Source organism: Falco biarmicus, chromosome 2 (assembly GCF_023638135.1).
Source record: "Falco biarmicus isolate bFalBia1 chromosome 2, bFalBia1.pri, whole genome shotgun sequence".
Taxonomy (NCBI): domain Eukaryota; kingdom Metazoa; phylum Chordata; class Aves; order Falconiformes; family Falconidae; genus Falco; species Falco biarmicus.
Window position 1 is genome coordinate 5,143,746 of NC_079289.1, and position 22,035 is coordinate 5,165,780.

The 22,035-nt window shown below is 42.4% G+C and overlaps 1 protein-coding gene across 6 annotated transcripts in view; it reads right to left on the reverse strand.

Moving 5' to 3' along the window:
• Positions 1-22,035, reverse strand: part of TENM4 (teneurin transmembrane protein 4) — a 353,793-nt gene that overhangs the window by 91,109 nt on the left and 240,649 nt on the right. For all 6 annotated transcript variants that reach the window (XM_056329464.1, XM_056329465.1, XM_056329460.1 and 3 more), the window contains one exon: positions 8,069-8,285. In XM_056329464.1, the coding sequence (XP_056185439.1) occupies positions 8,069-8,285 (217 nt within the window). The remainder of the gene's footprint in view (positions 1-8,068; positions 8,286-22,035) is intronic.

A 22,035-nucleotide genomic window follows, 5' to 3' on the forward strand; every position in this document is an offset into this window, starting at 1 on the left:
TCCAGTTTCTCAAGCTCCCCACTGCACACGCCTGACTCCGTTTTGTTCCATTAAGACTTATAAATTGATAATAATAATAATAAAAAAATCTCCTGTGGCATCATCTTTTTTAGCAATATTAGTGACTGCTAGTTGTAGCTCCTCCAAAAGGAAAAGAAGGTATTTTGATTGCATGACAGTTTAGTAAGAAAATATCTTTTGAGGGCTGTCTACCACTTCTAGAAAACCCATGACTGAATGATCATTGCTCTCAAAACAATTCCCTGCTGGCTCCATTCTTGAAAGACTCAGGCCCTCATTGCTTTGAAAACTTCTCCCAAGATCTGAACTTTATTCACCTACTCAATGTGTGTACTTTTTCTCTTTATGAAAGCACAATCTTCCTCTCTGGTCTGCCAAGCAATCTGGCCACTGTTGGAAAGAGATGACACTTCTGCCATCCAAAACATCCTGGGTTTCTATGCCTCATTGACTGACTATTTTGCATCCTGAGATTTCTCACTTGGGCTCTCACAGGAAGGTGGAAGGACATGGGAAACAGGAATGCTGCTCAGCAAATAGGAAATGAAGCAGGAAAGACACTGATGCTAGTCTCTGAAATTACAAAACCGGCTCCAACTACACAATTTAAGTGAAAGTATTTTAGAACAGTTTTATGGGAAATGCAACACACATCAAGTTGGGCTGTGCTTTACTGCAAAGTTTCAGTGAAGAACCCTTTTCTTCACAATGTGGTTGGACTAAGTAATGCTTTTAAAGTTGATGATTCTCTCCTTTACTCCAGTATAACCAAAGAAACACTCTTTTGCTTTGCACAAGATCTCAACGAAACAGAATCACACACCTATTTTTTTAGGTCTGTAAAGTTCAAGTCAAGCATTTAGTAGCTCATAAGGTACAAGATAATTTTTCCACCTAATACTGAATTATACTCATTTCATAATTTTTCAGAAGTGATCTTATAACCATTATTTCTATAAGAGGTAAAGACTTTATGGTGCAATAACTTTCAGAGATGAATAATGTATTCATGTCAAGTCTTCACAAAAAAATGTCTTCAGAACTTATCATCAGTTCTGTATTATTATTATAGTATTTTATGTTCGCTATTTATTTTGTAAGCTGTGGCCACATATTCAGCTCTGCAGAAGACTCAAAATAAAACCAACTCCTTCCCTTGAATTGCAGGCACCATGAAAGCAAAACTGAGCAGAACAGAAGGAAAACCACAGTATTTCCGAATAATTATAAAATGAGCTTTCTTTTTGATGATCATAGGGAAAGTTCTTTAACTACATATAAGGTGTTTGATAGCTTTGTAATGATCCAAAGAAATTAGGGGAAAAAAAATGTTCAATAAAATATCTAAGATTTTATGATTTGGATTTTAAAACTGCTATTTTATGTAGGAAGTTTTAACCAATTTAGCAAGTAAATGTCACACTCAAAGGACAGACTCTTCCTGATAAATTGAAATGGTTGAAAACTGTACTTGAACTGAGCTGTTAGCATCCAACAGCGAAAGGCCGCTGCCCCAAAGCTGATCTGGCAAGGCAGAACATTACCGCACCCCTGCAAAGCCAACAGGACCAGCTCACACCTGTATGCCCTGCAATTCAAAATGGGAAAGGAGATTTTGCACTGAGCTGGCCAAGGAGGGCTCAAGCTCTGCCTTCTGGTCTGGGGTCCGCAAACCTCTGCAGAGGTAAGGCAGTAAAAAGCTTGGGGCAGAATGCTCCAGCTTTTTGCTGAATGAACATGCCAGGGTTGTACAGGAGAATCATTACAACAGTGAGCTGGTATTTAATTTGAAGAAGCCTTATGCAGTAATGAAATAATCAAACCTCTCCAACGAACAGGACATGCAGTTTCTAGTGATGTTGCTATATCGAATGAAGCTACTGACTCAGCTCATAGTTATCACGCCAGACACGGCCATCAATGAGTAATGTAAAACAATAGGCATAGGATGCTTTTTTTTTTTCCCCCAGAGGAACATACCTCAAATATTGAATAAATATTAATCAAATATCTACATGTCAGCTCCAAGAGAATGCATCAGCATCTACAACGTAGTTTAGACTCTCAAACCAAATGTGCACGTCAGCACCTGTGTAATCTGGGAGGTACTTAACTCGTTAAGAGTTTGGTTTTTCTGCTTGAGAGTTTTGCAGGCTTGAGTTTTGCTTTCTGCGCACTCCTATATACACAGGTATCACCTGAGATCTTTTAATCTCCATCCCAGGTACAGGATGGTGCAGTGTTTATATCAGCTGCCTTGCCTGATCCTGGAAGCACGCTCAAATCATACTAGGAATGTTCTACTCAAGAGTTTGTATTTTGTAATAAATATCCAATGGTTTTTAATATTTGTTAAAAATTGCACTCTAGTTTCTCTAATGAGTGTACACAGTAATTCCTTCTACTGCCACTTGTGAAAAAGGAATATAATTATATTATGATTACACTATGTTATGGGAAAAAAAACCAAACCAAACCCACATAAAAACGGATAGGAACTTTGCTTTCATAGAGTCCTGTGGATATAAATTCCACAAAGTGATAGTAAGTAGCTGCATACATTGCATTAGTTTATTATATGGAAATAATGCCATGCCCAACAAAAAATAACTTTAAGCTGAAATAATGACATACTATATAATTTAAAGTGAAAAGAAAAAAGGCAAGCATTGAAAACATATATATATATATGCTCTGTGCACTGAAAAGATAAGTTTTATAATTATGGCTTTCCTCTGCTTAAAATGAATAATTATCAAAATAGGAAACATTAATTCTTTGAAAATTCCTTGTTATTCTCCTATATTTCAAAAAGCTATCATTTGTAGTTAATAAGTAGTTCATTTAAGCAGAAAGCAATAAAAGCAGAATGATGCCTTTGGAAGACAGTAATGCTGGGAAGGAGAGGGTTTGAAAAGGTGCTGCATTAGCTTGATTTAAAGTATGGAAAAATACAACCCTGTTCCCGTCAGCGCAGGTACCACGCTGTGCCATGCGTGGTCACTCCAAGAAATGCTGGATGGTGTCTAATATCTATAACACAGCCTGGTGTTCACAGATGGCCTAATCCACGGAGCTGCTGTGCTCCACAGGCTCCTGCATCACCTCCACGGTACCTGCAGTTCAGTGGGGGCACCTGACCCACCGCATTTCACTGCCAGCCCAACGGAGCTGTAAACTGCTGGAGCCGGGCCAGAACCATGGAGCCAGCTCAGGAGAAATCATCAGCAGAAAGTCACATCCGATGAGTTTGGGTTTTTTGACTTCTAACTTTGTCTTTGGCTAGAAAAGAAGCGTTTCTTGCTTCACCGTATAAAAATCACTTTTCTTGAGGGAAAAGTACAGAAAAGACAGAGTACTTTGGTTTTCCTGTGAAGAAACCTCAGGAAGACCTGCTGATGTGGACCCACAGCCCTCTCTCCAGGTGTGGGAAGAAATGGGTGAAAGGAAAAGAGAAGATGCTTTGAACATCTTCCTTCAAGGATGCTAAGATATCATCCTAATATGCTTCAAAATCACTCAGAACTGAGCTGGTTGGACTACCAAAACATTTTGAAACCCATTATAATCCTCTGATATTTTCTTAGTTGTTCTTTGGCCATGATCAATACTCACAACTTTGGTTCTGATGGGGCTTGGGATCGATGTAGTTTAACTCTGACAATAAACCCTATTCATTTATTTATTTATAGTAAAATAGTGCATACATGCATTTATAGTATACCTGTCTATCTTAGCATCTAACAGTGCTTGTGTAACCTTCCCCAGCTGCATCAGTAAGGTCTGTGGTAGAGCCTGGCATACAGTGGGGACACCAGGAGCTTGAGTGACATGTTTACAGGTACCTTGTCACTTAGTAGTGGCAAAAGAAATGTGCAAGTTCCATTCCAATCAGAATTTTCAACCATGAAAACTATTTTTTGTATTTAGACTACTGACCTGAGGGCAATAAGGGACTAGTCTTGCAGCCAATTGTAGATCCTGCTCTCTGATGTGTCTTTATAACTCAGCTGGCTATTTCTAGCTGCCCATGTAATTGGGATGGGTTAGTACTGCTGGCAGCAAGTAGATATGTACAACCTGCTCCCAAAAACAAGGGGTATAAACCACACCTACTTAAAAATGACCTGATTTTTTTTTTCAAATATTCCTTAAAAAAAATGCCAATTCTGCACATGGTTTTCTGAGGTACTTTAATCCTATGACAACATTTAACATAGAAGACCCTGTGGATCAGGACTTTAGCCTTGCTAAAGTTATTGCAATTTTCTGACATTGTCCCTCAAGAGAGAACAAATATATCAGGTGTCCTACTTGAAAGTCAACAACTTAACACCACTGCATCTTGTGCTTGCTCCTTATGGTGATGGACAACTAAGAATGGCTTAAAAATACAAAGCAAACAGCAAGAGTAAGTGGTTTCAAAATCAATACAAGAACGATCAAGTAGCAGAAGAGTACTTGTTATCTGTTCATCAAAATGATGTGAAAAGACATTCTGTGCATTCAGAATTTAATTTAGCTACTTGCTTTATCATCATAAACACTCATTTCAATATGGGCAATGATTATTTTTTCTTCCCAAACATGAATAATATATAATTGCTGGTATTTTGCAGGAGACAAGGTCTTTACCTTTATCCATCAGGGTAATTTATCATTGTCTTTCCTTTTCTTCTGCAGTGGTGAGAGAGCTTGTCAGCTCAGCTTGTTCTTAAAAAGCTGGAGTGTAATTCAATAATAAATTCACTCAAAGGCTAGCTGTCACGAGGCATTCATTTATTTGTATCCATTAGGCGATCTGCACTGCTGTTCTCTCTAAAGGGTAGCTAAGCTGTGTTTCTGAAGCCCGGGAAATATATTGCATAGTTATTCAGTCATCTCCTTCACTCTGCTGCCACTTCTGCACAGGCCACAGAGGAATGCAAATGTGCTGGGGTTCTCCCAGGGGTGATCATCAGCCAGCCATGACCTGATAAAGACCTGAGGAGTAGGCTGCGGCTCCTGACCTGAACGATGAGTGTGCCTGTGCCACAGGTGTCTCTGCAGGACACAGAGGTCTCCTTCACCCCAGTGTTGCCTGCTCATGGGGGACTGCTCAGAGCAAGTGGCATGGCTCCAGCTCCAATCCTACCCCATGAGGATGATAGTGCTGGAACAGAAAGATACAGGATGTTCCATGCCCAGCATTCTACAGTCCTGATCTATGCCAGGAAGGAGAAACAGCTTAATGACTTGCAGCAGCAGCAGCAATGGAAGGGGGAGGGTTGTCCTAAGGCAGGGTGCTGGAGCCCTCCTTCAGAACAAAAAGATTTCCTGCCCTCTCTCCTGTTGGACAAGCTATTAAGCCGGCAGCTGGAAGGGAAGATGAAAATGGTTCACCTTGCCCCCAGCTGCTGCTGTGACCTTCACGGAGAGACTGAGCAGTTCCATGGATAAGAAGGATCTTAGCGCCTGTCTGTTGTAAAAGCGACTGGAGGACATTCAACAGTGAGAATGCTGCTGAAGAAAGGGCATATCCACACATGCAGATGCAGCCAGGCTTGTCTGCCCAGCCTCACTGGGTCCTAGATGGTCCCAGCCCATGCTCCTCCATGGAGCAGCCACTCTGACCACTGCTGAAGCACTGCCATTTCCAGGGTGAGAAGGGACAGCTGTTTAAAGGTTTAGCATTCCAGGGGGTGAAAACAGACAATTGAAACTACAAAGAGAAGTTCAAGTAAGCAGAAAACACTTGCAATGGTTGAGTTTATCCAGATCTATAGGATCTTTAAGAATTAACAGGAACACTTGGTGTCTTTTAAGATCCCAAAAGCGTAATGGCATTTTTAGCAACACAACAGACCGGTAAGCCTGGACTTGTGTTGTGGTGCTGTCTCAGGGGAAAATATACCTTCTGTTGTGGTCCTTCACTGTTATTTGCAGCTGTTCTCGTGATGAGTCAAGATATTTAACTTGAGAGATGCAATACAACCACAGCTTGAGGTGACGTGCCTGTAGACCATATCTAGTTATACACACCCTACGCTGATATTTTAAGAATGGCAACCTCATAAATCATCGCTATCTGTGTATAATTCTTCGTGTTAACTTAAATGGAACAAAGAGCCCCATTTATTAGTTCCACTGCAGTTAATGAAAAGCAATCATTAAAACCCTTCCTATTGATTTGAATCTTTGCATTCCTTCACTCTAGTAATCTATATGCCAGATAAACATTTCTGCTAGCAGATGCTCCTTTTGAATCCCAAATCATCCTTTAGCAGGACGTTTACAGATGGTTAGTAATTCCTTCCTATGTAGAGACCTATCATCAGATCTATGAAACACATGTAACTCCTGTAGGAGTTTATGTGACCCTAAATGACACAGTCTTTCTGCTGGTCCTCTGCAGGCACTCCCAGAAACAAATTCAATGTATAAATAAGAAATTCCCATTATTTTCCCCCACCTCTGTGTGCTGCTGAATGCAAGCAGCCTTTAAAGAGAAGCTGCAATTTTTTATTTTGTTTTTATCACATATGTATGGAGATTCCTGCAGTTCTTTAGTTGTATGGAAAAGTTCATAAAACACAGACACGTGTCTACCAAAACTCTCTACTTATCAGAATTGATACACATGGACCTGATACCAGAGTCTTCTGTGGAAAGGTTTCCGACTGCAAGCTCAGCTGAGGAACTGCAATCCTAAATACATCAGAAAAATTAAATTGTGAGTATAATCTATTTTATATTCCAAAACCTGATTTTACAGCAACAAATCACAACAACTGACAGCAGAGAATTCACTCTGCTAACATTTAGTTCAGCGTTTGAACTGTGCAGTACCCAGAACCTGCAATCTTCAGAATGCTGATGAAGTACAGCAGTTTGCAACATAATGAGTGTTTGGCCTTAATCTGAATCACAGTTGTCAGCTTTTTTGGACCCTGAAGGGCTTGGCAGCACGACAAATCAGGGAAGCTATCACATCAGGCTAACTCCCTGACACTGGTGCTCTCTGAAGTGGTTCATGTCTGAGGTCAGCCTGTAGACCACCGAAGATGGCAATATATGGGAGGTGGTACCCAAGGAACGCTGCCAATGTCCCTTAATGGAAGCGCATTAGGTCAGACCCAGAAGGGCCCGAGAGGCTTGTTGAGAGGCAAGTGCTGAAATAAACACCCACACAGACAGGAGGGTTGTATATATTCAGTCCCAACCTATTCACTGCTGTGTCTGGGAAAACTGAAAGCAAGCAGTTAATGACCGAGTGGAATTCAACAGAGTCCAAACCTAAGTGTTGAGAACCACCTCTTGGCTCAGGGTCACCACTTCTGAAAGGCAACATTCATGGCAGACGCCGAATGATCTAAGAATCTGACACTGCAGGGTATGTATTAGAGTGCCCTGTTGCAAGCCTATGATTTTAAAGGGATGGCCTCCCCTCACAGCCAGGCACGTACTTAAACAAATGGCTGAGATGCAGTCACAGAAGTGAGCCGTGTAAGATTGCTTTGCCAGTTCCTGCCTCTTGATGATGATTCCAGCGATAAAGAATGTCTAAGTATTAAAACCAATCTATATTCAAGTTGATTGTTTATATTGGAAATCACTCTCCTAGTCCTCCCTAGGCTGTAAGATGTTCTTCAGATCTTTAGAAGTCTCTAAAAGTCACACTATAGATTGTAAATACCATTCTAGTTTCCCTCTCTTTTGGCTCCATCAGTGGAAGGTCTGACACTGCTGTTTACGAGACACTTCTGGAAAATGTCAGTCACTTGAACTAGAGGCACCCTGCTGAACAGATGGCTTTCACTTCTTGAAATAAGGCAGGAAAGATGCAACTGCCAGTATGTGTTGGGAGAGAAGTATCTTGTCTTACCGGCTGGCAGGACATTGCAGAGGAGGAGACAGTCAGCAGAAATACATCAGCCACAAAATTCTTCAGATATCTACTTCCCCTAGACAATTTCCATGTTCTGCATCTTGCTGCCATTCCCCATCTTAAAATGGCCAAGTGGCTTATGCTTTACCTTTTACTGAATCAAAACCAAAATTCACTTACCCTCCTTCAAAAGGATTGTCTCCAGGGATGACATGAGTGCTGTCCTTGCCAATCAGGAACTTGATCCGATCATAGAATGAATGCAAGCTCTGCTGGGAGATGGGGGCTTGCGTCTCCTGGATGATGTCCAGGGGGTCCGGGGAGCCCAGGCACAGCGCATTGACATGGCACAGTGGCTGCAAGCAGCAGTCTGGGTCCATGCAGTCCACCAGGCCATCTGCAGAAGCGTAAGGAAGATATTAGAGCAATGGTAACATAAAGTGTTGTAGACTTCAGGGTGCAAGATCACTCTCCAGTGCACATAACAGAGAAACGTGAATTTACACCTATATAGAGGAAGGCATGTTCTCTTAAAGCCACAATAAAGAACCTCAAATATGCACTGACATGTAACATGAATATGCATTAATAAGTAATATATGAAAAACCACACATACATACGAGATCAGACCCTAAAAGAAAGCATCTTTGAAGTTAATTCTGGGATATGCCATTTCACATCTCAGTCACTCAGATAACTCCAGAGGCCCAAAAGGTGTGTTTTTTCCTGTCAATATATAAATGACTTTAGTACACTGGTCCTGCTCCCTGTGCAAATCACAGGCACATTGCATCATACCAAATGTGGCTATCAGAGTCACATTCAGCAGGACTAAATAGTGAATAAAGCCTTGGTACCTACCACAGCTACAGAGAGATCTATACATGCAACCCGCTAAACACTCTGGCTAGACAGGTGAGAAAGTAAGGGAGATTTTGCAGGGAAAGTGTAAACTCTTTTGGCCTTTTGTCACATCTATTCCATGCAGACTAACAGAGTAACAGATGACCTCAAATTCTCAGGCTATAAATATTGTACTTTCAGCACCACTAAATTAATAATAACAACAATAATAGCGGTGGACACACATGAGAAAAGCTTGCCAAACATACTCTAGTAAAATGAGGGTTTGCATATCTGTCATCAAATGCAGAGAGTGCCACTTCCCCTCCCACCACCGTAGCCACATTCCCCAGTTCATTTCGAGATGCCACTGTTCATTGCAAACAGGTTAGTAAAACAGCGGTGACAGGAAAGGAAATACAAAAAAAGCTCAGAAGAGGTTTGACGAAGCATCACATTTAGAAATAAAAGTTGTTAGCATGTAGTACAGATGGATCTTTAAATCAGATAAGGGAACTGGATATTTTTGTTCTGGGGTAATGGGATATGGAGCCCTTCACTTCCAACTCATCAGTTCAAGCAAGACAGTTTGACAGTGAATGAAAATTATTACCATGTGATGGCTGTTCAAAGACCTATGTGGAATGAGTGGTTGGTCTCAGTGTAGTTGCTGGGAGCTCTATATATCAGAGAAACCACCTTTACAGCTAGCATCCTACTAATGATTTCAGCATAGAAGCAAGAAATGAACGTGCTTGGAGAGCAACACTCTCCTGTGAGGTAGGGTCTCTCGTGAAGTGGGATGAGATTTGGAGTTGTCAGGATGATGTATTTTTTATTTCAAAGAAACAGTAACTTAAACCAAGGCAGTTTGTCATTACAGATTGTGAGCTTCAGCTTCATCCCAGTTATACCAGTATGAATTAGAAGTCCTTTCACTAATCTTATTGGCATTACTTTGAATTTACTGCAATATAAATAGGATGAGAATCCGATCTGCTATTATTGCTCTAGTACTTATGATGGCTTACACGTCACGGACTCAGATTCTGTTGAGTTATACCTGTTCTGTTCTTGGAAAATTTTAGTGCCATAAAACATCACTGGCAACATCATTTCATGTTGTTACCCGCACGCAGAAAACCGAACAAAAAGCCTGTTCCACATTCCCAGAGCTTCCAGTCTACATGTAGGTCAAAGTGCAACGAGTACCTGCTCCGCATAGACATGCACGCACACACACACTGAGTCATTTTCACAAGTGCTCTACACCTGCCGTTAATGATAATGGGAGCAGCGTTAGACTAGCAAAAACGCTTTTGAAATTCCCATCCATTATCTTTACCTCTGTCTGTTCTGATATCTCTCCATCTTTATAACTCCTTGCAAAATTGCCACAAAAATTTTCAGCTCAGGCACAAAACCTACCCATCTGCCTTTTCTTTTGATGACTAGTGATAATGAAAAAGAACTAATTATGTTTTATTTGCCCATTAAAAAAATGACTTGCTGCAGATGATTAGGCCAGTAGGATTCTGGAAGGTCAAATCTCAGATGCAGTTTGAGAGACTGTTTACAGAATAAAGACCTGCATAGATGTAACACGCTTATCCATAGCTACCTACTAGAAGAAAAAGAAGAAATGGAAAAGAAACAATAAACCAGCCCTGTTACTATATCGACTACCATTTCAAGCAAGATAAAATGATGTCATTTTCTCCCCCACATTAATAATGTTTTCTAAGGCTACAGACACTCTGCTGAGAGAACAGCAAACCAGCTGTACCATACCTCTTCATTATCCTGTCTATTCCAGGCATCAGAAATGCGTTTTGGGACCTGAAGCTGCAAGACAGCAAGGAAGCATTGTCTTTGCAGGAAACTGTAGATAAATGTTTGAAGAACAGATGCACAGGACAATGCTTTGTACAGGTGGGAATGCTGAGGACTCATCTGCAGGCAAGGCTTTCAACTAACATGCTTCAGGCCTCTGTGGAATAAGTTGAGGGTGATTACACCAGAGAGGTTTGTCACTGACATCTGGAAGTCATTAAGGTCCTCAAGAGTTGAAACAGGGTTTAGCTACTCCGCTCCCTCTAATATCAATACCAAGGCAAAGCATTACTTTAGCTTAGAAAATGTAAAGGCCATTTCTGTCTGTGCCATGTAGAACCACCAAGAGTTAAGCTATCAACCAAATTATAAACAGGGATTCACCATCTGAATATTATTTTCCTGTGTTTTTTTGGTTTTTTGTTTTTTTTTAATTGTATGGTCTGCAAATGATCCAAGTGATGCCCTACAGTGAATGGTAAGAAGATACAATGAAATTGTACATAGCTATGACTTCTCATGCCCTGGGATCTTTCACTGGATCCATTAGAAAAGCGAAGATAAAGTGACATTTGCAAGAAGCTCCTGACCCATGGAAGAGCAAGGCGTTCAGGCAGCTGCATGGATTAATGCAAAATAAAATCAAAGCAAAACAAAACTCATGCTTTGATGGTCCAAATAGACAAAATAAATGTGGGATGCCAGCACCAGCAGCAAAGGAAAATATAGCAAGGTACGATACCACAGAACAGTATGAAGTCATAACACAAAACACTTTTGAAATTTATAAAGCATAATGGTGAATTTTCCTTAGAACTTGCTGTGAAGTTTTCAGACTGAGGTAACACAGGAAGGTGAACATGGGATCAGTGGCTTCTGCATCCCATGTTCTGCAGCAACAAAGCCACAGAGACCCATGGTCTGTGCATGGATTCATGACTCTGGTAGCTCCCAGTGCACTAATATGCAGCACAGTAAGTTCTTCATTATGGACACATTTATGCAACTCTTGGTTTTAAGAAGTGGCAGGTCCCTTATTCTACATATAGCTGTAATATCACCATGGAACTTCATAGAACAAACGTGTTGCTGAATTATCTACATGCAAGGTTTAAAGCCTTGCGTAGAGGGATTACAGCAATTCATGTGCTTTAAGGTCAAAGAGGCTACTAAGATCAGCTTGTCTGACCTCTTATATACACAGGCTGTTCATTTCTTTTCCCCCCAGAACTGGATTAAAGCCTGTCTTTTAGAAAGATATCTCATATATCAAAGACAGCCAATTACAGCGAGTGCCTCACTTCTTCCGGCAAGCTATTCAAATGCTTAATTACTGCTAGGAAACTGCATCTTATTTCAAGGCTGAATTTGTCTAACTCCAATATCCCACCAGTGGAACTTGTTTTCCCTTTGTCTGCAAGGCTACCAATATTTCCTTCTGCCCTGCATGCTCAGAAGTCTTTTCCATGTGCAAGTCCCTCCACACAGAGCAACAATCCATTCCAAAACTTTTCTCTTAATAGCTGAAGAAGATTAAACTTCCCATTGCAAAGTTTATCTTCCAGCCACTGGATTATTTTTTTTTTTCAGTTGTGTGGCATCCTTTGATTTCTTTCCAGTAATCTCACATCTTTTATTATGCAAGGGCACCAACACTGGACACAGAACTGTGGCAGCAATATTAGGTACAGAAAACAGACAACTTCCCAGCTTTTGGGTTTCTGTACTTCTAAGGTTCACAGTAGCCTTATAGCAACAGCCTTGCACTGAGAACTCATGTTGAGACAGTTATCTCCTGTGACCTTAGGTCCTGTTCCAAGTCATTGCTTTTCAAGAGTCTCCCAACCCATAAATACAACATGCTTTCTTTGTTTCCTGGGGTATTATCTTGCATTTTGCTGCATTAAGACACATTTTGTTTGATTGTGATCTTGTAGTGATGCGAGTCAGATCAATCTGTATCAGTGATCTGTGTATCCTACTTACCATCATATCCAGCTTCAGGTGACTTAAATTTTACCAGGAGACATTTAAACTGTATTCTGAGACCATGATGAAAATGCTGAATAGGGTCGGATACAACAACCAGTTCCAAGGGATCCCATCAGAAACAGTTTCACTCATGGATGCCTTTCAATTAACGAATTAATTCAGAGATCTACCACTGAGCCAGATTTTAAGCCATCTCTCATGTTTCTTATTATTTCCATGTAATGAGAATTTTTACATCTTTGAGATATTTTATGCATCTTATATATACACGTGTGTCCTTTTGGCAGTCCTGCCAAAAATACAACTCTTCCATCACACCTTCTTTGTCCAAAGCCATGAAATAAACACCTTTCACATTCTCAGAGTTATGGAGTGAATCAAATCACTGCCTTTGTGAAGAGGGAGCCATTGGCAAGACACTGCCACATCTGATAAGTAATCTGATCAACAGTTTGCATCTTCCACTAAGACTCATGTAACCATAGAGTAAGAAAGACTAGATGGGACCTGTGGAGCTCATCTTGTGACTCCTGTCTCATTCCCTACAGAGAGAGACAGGCACAAAGGAGAAAGAACTGGGCTCAGCAGAAAACATTCCTTTTCCACCACTGAGGCAAAAGCAGCTCCAGTTTATTCAGCCAATACTACTTTTTAGGGGACCAAGTCCACTTTGGTCAGATAACCTGTACTCCGTATGTCACTAGACAGTGAGCTGTACTTTGGGATTACTGCATCTAGCTCATATCTTGTGGGTGGAGCTGGAAAACTGTTCTTAGAAAGACAGTCTCTCATTTTAAAGATCACAAACCCACCAATCCCATCATTGAGCTCTTCAAAACACTACCTCAGACTTAACTCTCTGGGAGCAGAGACTGTCTTTATTTTCTGTTCACAAAACATCTGTTCCAGTCCCAAAGGGCTCCGCAGTGCCAGCACAACCCAATGAAATAACAACAGTTCTCATTAAAGCCTTGTAGCTGCAATGCATTTTCAGCCTGTTCTCCATGCGAGCATTGCTCTAAGGAAGGGATTGAACTATCTGCGCTCTCTTGGAGCAGGACCTGGGCCTAACAAGCATGACACTTGCTTAATACCAGCTGGAAAACGCTTGATATTAACCAACTCTAAACACTCTCACTGTATCTACCAGGACAGCTACACTGGATCTGAATGCTGACTTCACTCTAGAGTTTCAGGAGATACTCAGTATCATAATTTATTTTCTATAAATAGTTACCTGGATACCAAATTTAAGGTGACCTAGAATTACCTGGCTTCTAAACACTCCTCATGACCCATCACTTTCTGAAAATTGGGCCCTTTATATGTCACAGCTCTATCAGAACTAGCTGGCTGCAACAAGGCTTTTACCACCCCATACCAGGTTAACTTCAATAACTAGTTCCCACACCTTGCCCCAGCACAGCCACCAATCCCCACAAGGTTTCAACAGTTCATCTACTCTCTGGGATGCTTCTTGATCCTCTTAGGCCAGTCCACCCACTTCTCAACTCTGCTGTGTCCAGATTCTTCCTGCTCCAGGCTCCTTCTCCAGCCAGCCCCTCCTCATCTGTGCCCCCTGCTTCTCCCAGGGCCTCTCCTTATCTCATCTATATCTGGGGCGTTCTCTCTCCTCCCTCTGCTTCTTCTGTGTCTCTCTTCATCCAGTGCTCCTTTTCCATACCCCTATGAGCTATTTAACTACTTAGCAGGAACCAGCCACAGCTGCACATCATCCACACCAGCCAACCCACCGCCCCTGAAGCCAGCCCACAGCTGTATATTATCAATGTTCATTAACCTGCCTCCATTCCTCTATAATTCCTCTACAGTTATGGTGTTTAAATAGCATGCAAAAAAATACGACCAACCAAAATACAAACCAACCAGAAGTTTTGAAAATCGGGAACTACTGGGGTCATTGTGGAGGACTCAGGGCTGTGTCTTGCTTTACATGCCCACCAGAGCTTCAGGTGGACAGAGGGATCACTATCTCTGCTATTTACCAAGAAGGAGTTGCAGGACCAAAGCCAAACATCATTTTCTTCTCCAAAAATCCAAACAATAAACTGAACCCGTTCCAGGTGTGTTAGAAGAGAAACATGGTTGGTATGGTGAGCCCCACATGTGCCGGGTGGTTGGTTAAACGAGACATGTTCCTTTCCACCTGAGCATGCAGGATGGGACAGGCAACGAGTAACTAAAGGGGTTTTGTGACTGTCTTCCTCACCTGTAAGCCTTCACGTCCAGACCTTCCAGCTTCCCTGAAAGCCTGCTTTGGTAGGAATTGATTGAGATCCTAAAGCACACAACGAGCCACTGCCTGACAGGAAAAACTGTGTGCCTATGGAACACCACTGCTTATTAGAAGAGGCAGGTCTCTTGGCTTACTTTTAAACTATGATGAGATAAGCATGACATATTCCCTCCCCAGAACAAAAAACAATTGTCACACTCACAGCCATTACTATCCTACAAAATAATTACTCTTCAGCTGCAACGGGGCTACTACCACTGCGTTCCTTGGGTTGCTGCTGCACTTGCTGGCTGCAAAGTGCTCACAAATCCCACAGCAGTCTTGTTCCTCTCTCAAGTCCCAAGCAGTCTGGCTTCCAAGTCCCTCACCCACCACTGTGCAGCGCCAACAAGGTGTCAAGGATTAGAGTTTTGTACAGAAGCAAAGGGCTGGTTTTGAGAGACTGCTTCTGCAGTAAACAAGATCAGCCAAGAGCTATTAAAATTTCAAATTAGCTGTGAGTTTTCCTGGCCCCACAATTGTGTTGGCTGATTTAACGGGCGGTGTCTTAGCTTTTCTACAGAGTTATGGATGCTGCAACAAAAATCCGTCATGCTAACATCAACAATAGAATGCAAACAACCTTCAGCCAGAGGTGTTATTGTGTGTTTAAGCTGATTCTGTCAGTGTCACGTCACGTGTCAGGCTGGAACAGGCAGACCATGGGTAGGGATGGACCCGCTCCTGTGCAGAGAGCATCCTGTGGATGATGCACATCAGGAGACCCAGGCACGTGGGCAGTCGGGAGGACATGAGCCTAAGGAGCCTCATTAGGGTAAATCTGGGAGAGCGTACAAGACAAACTCAAGGGTTGCTCCTGCTAAAGATCTTGAGACTTTTTGCCACTGCCTGCAGTGGGAAGAGTCTCTGTGAGGAACTGTACTAAGCAAAGCAAAACTAGAAAGAGAAATAACAATAAAACTCCATTGCCTTTCAGGAGTATCTCCATTCCCAATGAAAGCATAACACGCACTGATACAAATAATTGCACCTCTCACCTCATCCAGGTCTTATTCACTTTCCTTCCTGTGCCATTCACCAGGCAACATTATCTCTTTTTGTGGGGACAGCCTGTCTTGTCCTGTGGTGCTTTTGGCTGTATTACTGGGAGAGTTTGAATAGGGAGGGTTTAAAATGCAGATGCTCAAAGGTAAAGCTAACAAAGTGTTAGCCTTACCTTTGAGCAAATCAGGTTTTACCCTTCCAGAGCTAGTCTAAACTCCGGTGAAACAAAGACTGAAGGAATGGCTCAGTACTTCTGCACGAAACACAAGTTATTGTTTTTGTGAATGTTTGTGCTGATGAAGGTTTACAGGAGTAACGGTGTTCTGCTCTGAGTTGAGGACCAGCACTCAATTTACTTCAAGTGCATTTGGGGAATAAATAGGTTTTACTCTAGCGCTTTGTAGACACCAATTTTACCTATTCAACAAAAGAGTTGTAGCTTTTGGCCCCACTGTAAGGAATCAAAGGGAATCAAAACACAAACATAAGGAAGAATAGCAACGTGATTGTCAACCCCCTGTGATCGCGTTAGCTCTTATGTTCTCTTTGCTCTTTCTAACCCCCATGCTCTGTTTTGATTTTGCCTAAACAAGCTTCTCACTGGTTGTATCCTGGCTAAATTAGATTACTGGCTGCCTGGGAAAGGAATAGCTCTCACATCTTACTCTGTGCTCAGCACGTGTTTGCAAGTTCAAAATAATAGTCATACATAATAGTGATCATGTATTTGAATTACAGGAATCCTCAGTCTCTAGTGCAGAAGCGGAGCTCCACAGTGCTAGTCATTACAGAAATGCTCTGCAAAAAGTGCATCCTAATCCAGAGCTACGTTCTTGTTTAAAAAAAAACATCTGAAAAGAAAAAGAATGGAAGCAGGAGGAGAAAGTGACAGAAAGCACACGATAATCACCACTAGCTGGGCACAAACCAGAGCTATCATAACGTGTTTAGAGTCTACAAGTTCACAGCATCCCCCTGCTCATCGTTGCTCTGGAGAATACAGTTGATGCGGCTGGCTTTGTGGGTTTCTTCCTTTCTCCAGGCAGGCTTTTAACGAAGGGACACTTAGTCATTGCACAGCAGCAAAGCAGCGCAGATATCAAGCCGTGTGATGTTTGCAGTGAAATTCATGAAGCTGAGCAAGGTACGTGAGGGCCCTTCCAAGCAGAGGAGCAGCCAGCATTCAGACAGGGCGTAAGTATATGTTGCGTAACCTGATCAATGGGCCTGCAATACCACACCAGAAATTGCTTCCTACAGGAGCCAAAGCACCTCTCCAAAACCGATTCCTCTGAGAAAAAGGGACTCGCAGCTTAGAAAATTTTTGTGGGAACAATGGGTTCACAGCCTCAGCAGCTGAAATATCTTTGTCACCAAGGTCTCTCGCTTTCCTAGCAAGTGTTTCAAGTGTTACGCTACTGCTAATAGTTCACCCTAAACATATTCTGTGGACTGGATCCAAGGCAATTCAAGCAATCACCTCAGCACAGCTCAGCAAGGTGTCTCAGGTAACTCGGATATAGGCAGGTTTCTCAAATCCTGGTCAAGAGAAAGTGGCCATGTGCTCTGTGCACCCTGAGCACACTTGTGGCAAAACCTTAAGGCTTTTAAGGGGACTTTCTGCCCCACAGAGTAGACAAGAGTTTGTCTCAGGTGCTAAAGCGGGTCAGTAGAGCTTTCCTGAATTTCTCCTTTGAGCTTAGGGCCCAAACACTGTTTAAGCATCTTTTCAGGGGCAGAAGTGCTTTATGAAATGCGTGTCCAAGCCTGTCTTTTCTGAAGATGTCACCTTTTCTTAATTCTTATATACCAGCAGTGCCTCCTTCCCATGAGTAACTTCCCTCATTTCAGCAGACAATGGTAGGTTTCTTTCAACACAGAGGACGCTTTTATGGTTTCTTTCTAAATCTGTTAATCAAAGGCATTTCACTAAGGACAAATCAAAAGTACCAGGAACTCTCTGAAGCTGTCAAGACAACCCACAGCCACTGCTAGACCCTCAGTTCACAACACATCATCCGCTGTAATGGCACCACCTACACCTCTTCTGGATGCTGTAATGCATGGGTTTGTACCCCCTCCTGATGCTGTAATGCATGGGTTTGTACCCCCTCCTGATGCTGTAATGCATGGGTTTGTACCCCCTCCTGATGCTGTAATGCATGGGTTTGCATCCCCCCTGACAGCCCGAGTGCTAACAACTGTCAGCAAGTGATACCCAAGTGTCACCGTCCAACACAGCATCAGCAAAGACCTGAAACCTGAAAATGCGAACCGGTCATTCTGTTCTCTTGCTAGAGGAAAGGTTGATTAGCAGTCATCATAAAACAGAGGAAGAAAACAACAAATTACACCAGCTAGCCAATCTTTTCAGGTACAGCAGACTTCTTCAACTTTTTAGCAGTGCTTTGTGGTTCCTCCAAGACGACGCTGTTGTTTGACTAGATCTATCTGTGACGGCAAATGCTAATTTAAGATGGTTGTTTTCCCAGGTGCGTTCAGATCTCAACACTTCCCTTCATAAATGTAGTTACCACATTAATGCATCACTTTTTACAGTTTCAAGGAAGCAGACAGCTCCCACACCAAGCCCAGGAGGCAGTCTTCTTGTGGTATAAAAGCCTTGCAGGCATGAAGTAAAGGTTCATATCAGTGTGCAAAAAGAAAAAGAAAATACCAGAAAGCACCCCACCACCTTGTCTAGATCTCATGCATTTGCAAAGACAAAGGATTGCATTCCGGGGTTCTCCTGGATTCTTTACAATTCCCTTTAGAACCCTGATGCTACCTTCAGGTGTAACTCTGTGTACTGGCAAAGAGCAATGCAGACCCCTGCCAGCTCTCTAACACATGATTTGGCATGTGGTGAACAGATGGTGGACACATGGGTGTTAAGAAGGCCAGTGTGCAGTGCCAAAATTTCTCTTGCCAAAGCATTTGAAATGCTGCTGTCCCAAAGCATTATGCACGTCTCCACCTTACTATGAGCACTACCTGATCCTTGGATGGGCAAGCAAGACACGACGCATTACTCTGTGGAGTTGCACCAACGGGCTATGGTACAGTTAAACAAACAGCACTGATTTGCCTCAGAAAACCCATTCCTAAATGACATTGTCCCTGAAGTGAGAGCTGGTTTCTAGTGGCAGCAATAACTAATACTCAGGGCTACAAGGAAAGGGAAAAATCCCATGTGTGGTGGCTTGGTGGCTCTGACCTGCTCGCTGCTCCAGGGTTGGAAAACAGGGAGTTGTTCTGGCCCAGGATAACAGAGGGCAGGAAAGCGTAAGGATTGCTCTACCTGCTAGCTCTTGGGTAGCATCTGGTGGAGCTCAGACTGAACTTGCAAAGGCAAAACGTGTACACTGGAACCCTGTGCTCACGCTAGGCTAAATGAACTGCACGTAGCTGTCACATAAACTGAGGGGCAGAGGTTTTGCTACTACAGCTCTTGCAGGAAAAGAGAACAGGAAGGTTTATTTTTTTCACTCCCAAAGGAAGATCATTGACCAGGTGACATGTAAGAGAAATGAAGTTGCTGTACTTCTGTGTAATGATGTGCAATATACGCTGGGACAGGCCAATGTTATTTGACTGGGAAGATTATCTATCTGTCCATCCATCTGCCTGTCTACCTATTTAAACTACCCTGCAGTAATCACTAATACAGCCTTTGGAAGTGCTTACATTGGGAAGAGGCAGCAGAGAACAGCGGACAACTGAACATCAACCTCTAATGAATATGAAGGGTTAGATAATATTAGGAACACTTATATTCCAGATGTGTTTTTCACCTGAGAAAGACTTTTGCCTTTCACAGGTAAAGTAGATTCACTTTGGGCACAGTTCAGCAGCTGTTTTGCAACTGGAATTGCTCAAAGCAAATGAAAAATGAGGTCAGTTTTACTTCCCAGAGAACCAGAAAACTTTACCTTACTTGGCTTCTCTGGAAAAGCCTAAAACAATAAAAAAAGCCCTCAAGTGAAGTTATTGTGTTGATCAGACAGAACTTTCAAACAAAAAAAAAAAGTGATTTAGTTTAATATCTGTAATTCTCTCATGGTTTCAGGACAGTGTGGTGTATCCAGACAGTGAAATGGGGAAATGGCCAACTCTGGCTCTCAATGTGGAAGGAATTGTCCAGTTACATGACTCCTCTAGTGCAAAAGTGGTTAACACAGCATCATTGCCCAATAGCATATCTGTGAGACTGTGAAGAATATCCTCTCCCTCTCCACTTTTCCTGTACACTCTGCTCAGAGGAACTAACAGAGGAGTCTACAAATGCAGTGAAGCCCACATTTAGCCTGTAGAATATCAGCCTCTTCTCAAGGCTTTGTCAAATGTCATTAACTCCACTTCTAGGACTTGTCACAGAAGATAATTTCCTTGGTCTTTTAAACCTTCAAACTTCTTATTCTTCAAGCACATGACAGAGCACTCAGCGTGGGGTGAGACAGGACTACTCTCAGGTACTGAGTTTTTGCAGCCATGAATTAGAGAGGTTATTTTCTGCCAAAGAGAGGCAAGAACCGCTTTTCTCAGCTTTTTTTTTAAGAAAACACCTCCCATTTGTTGTAATACAGTCAGCCTCTTAGGTCAAATGTGTAAAATCCTAGCCTTTTACCCAGCCTGTTCAAGCTGTGCCACTGCACTGTTGTTCTGTGACTGATAGTGGATGATCACCTGCTCTCAGTTACTTGCCACAACTCCTTTCAAGTTGATGGGCTTTGTGTTTTAAAAGTGTAAATAAAGGGGACCTGGCTGTGAAACCTAAGTGCCGGCTCTGACAAATGACATTCGTGCGCAGAGAGGGGACTGCTCTCCGAGACACCCGAGCAGAGATTACATTTCACCGTGCCTCTCTTTGGGTGACTTCTGCTTAGCTTGTTATTGTTTACAGGAACAGCCTTCAGATTTTAGAGTCCAACACACCCTGTAATTTGGTACCCGTCTCCCTCAGGGTATGAGTAGGCTGGGATCTAATCAAAGATTCTGACTTCAGCTCCCATTATCCTGAGGGATTTCCGGCTGCAGGGATGTTGATTAGCAGACACTCCATACCACAGCTAGGGAACCAGCTTCCAACCAGCTCAGGCAGACAGAACCCTTCCCCAAGTGTGAATGGCCCCACGGTGGTGTCTGAGCTTCAAGTGATGTTGCTCTGAGCAGAAAATGACTCGAAGGGCAGCGGTCACCGACCAAATGTGGGCCCCTACGAGGTGATATCTGAAATAGCTCAGAGAGATGATGCCCTAAATCTATTTCTCTCCATTGATGGTACCCGCAGTGACTAGCTCAGATGTTTGACTTGTAAAGCTTCATGAAAGGACTGCCATCTCCATTGCCTACGCTCATGTGCACATAAAGACAAATTCCGCAACAGCCCTGAAACCCTTTACGGTGAACCAAAATAAACCACCTTTCTCCAGCATGCATCACTCCAGAGAATCTTGACAGGATTCCAAAAGAGGAAGAAGCTATAATTTTCTTACACATACTACACGCTCTTTTAAGAGGCATCTCTTCAGCGCTCTTTGAAGCACAGCAGTTTCCCAGGGTATAATGTTTGTGGTGACAAAGTGGCTGCATCAAACATGGGCTCAATTCTGCTTCTAAACACAGGTGCCTAGTGTTATTTGAGTTGCCTTTGGATATCTGAGAAATCCAAGGGCAGATGTCACACACAAGATTATATCTATCTCTCTCTCTATGTCTATGCCTATGTCTATGTCTATGCCTATGTCTATGTCTATGTCTATGTCTATGTCTATGCCTATGTCTATGCCTATGCCTATGTCTATGTCTATGTCTATGCCTATGTCTATGCCTATGTCTATGTCTATGTCTATGCCTATGTCTATGCCTATGCCTATGTCTATGTCTATGTCTATGTCTCTATCTCTTTATCTATATCTATATCTATGTCAATGCTCTACTAGAGATCCCAGTTATTGTGAAGGGAAAGCCAGAAGCCATCTGGGGTACTCTAGGATGTCTCAGATGGTCCTGGACAAAAGGCAACAGTCATTAAGTTGGAACACAGAAAATTATGATTAGATATTAGGAGAAAAAAATGGTTACGATAAGGATGGTCATATACTGGAGCAGGTTCCCCAGAGAGGTGAAATCTCCATCCTTGGAGGTGTTCAAGAGTTGAGTAGATGCAGCCTTGAG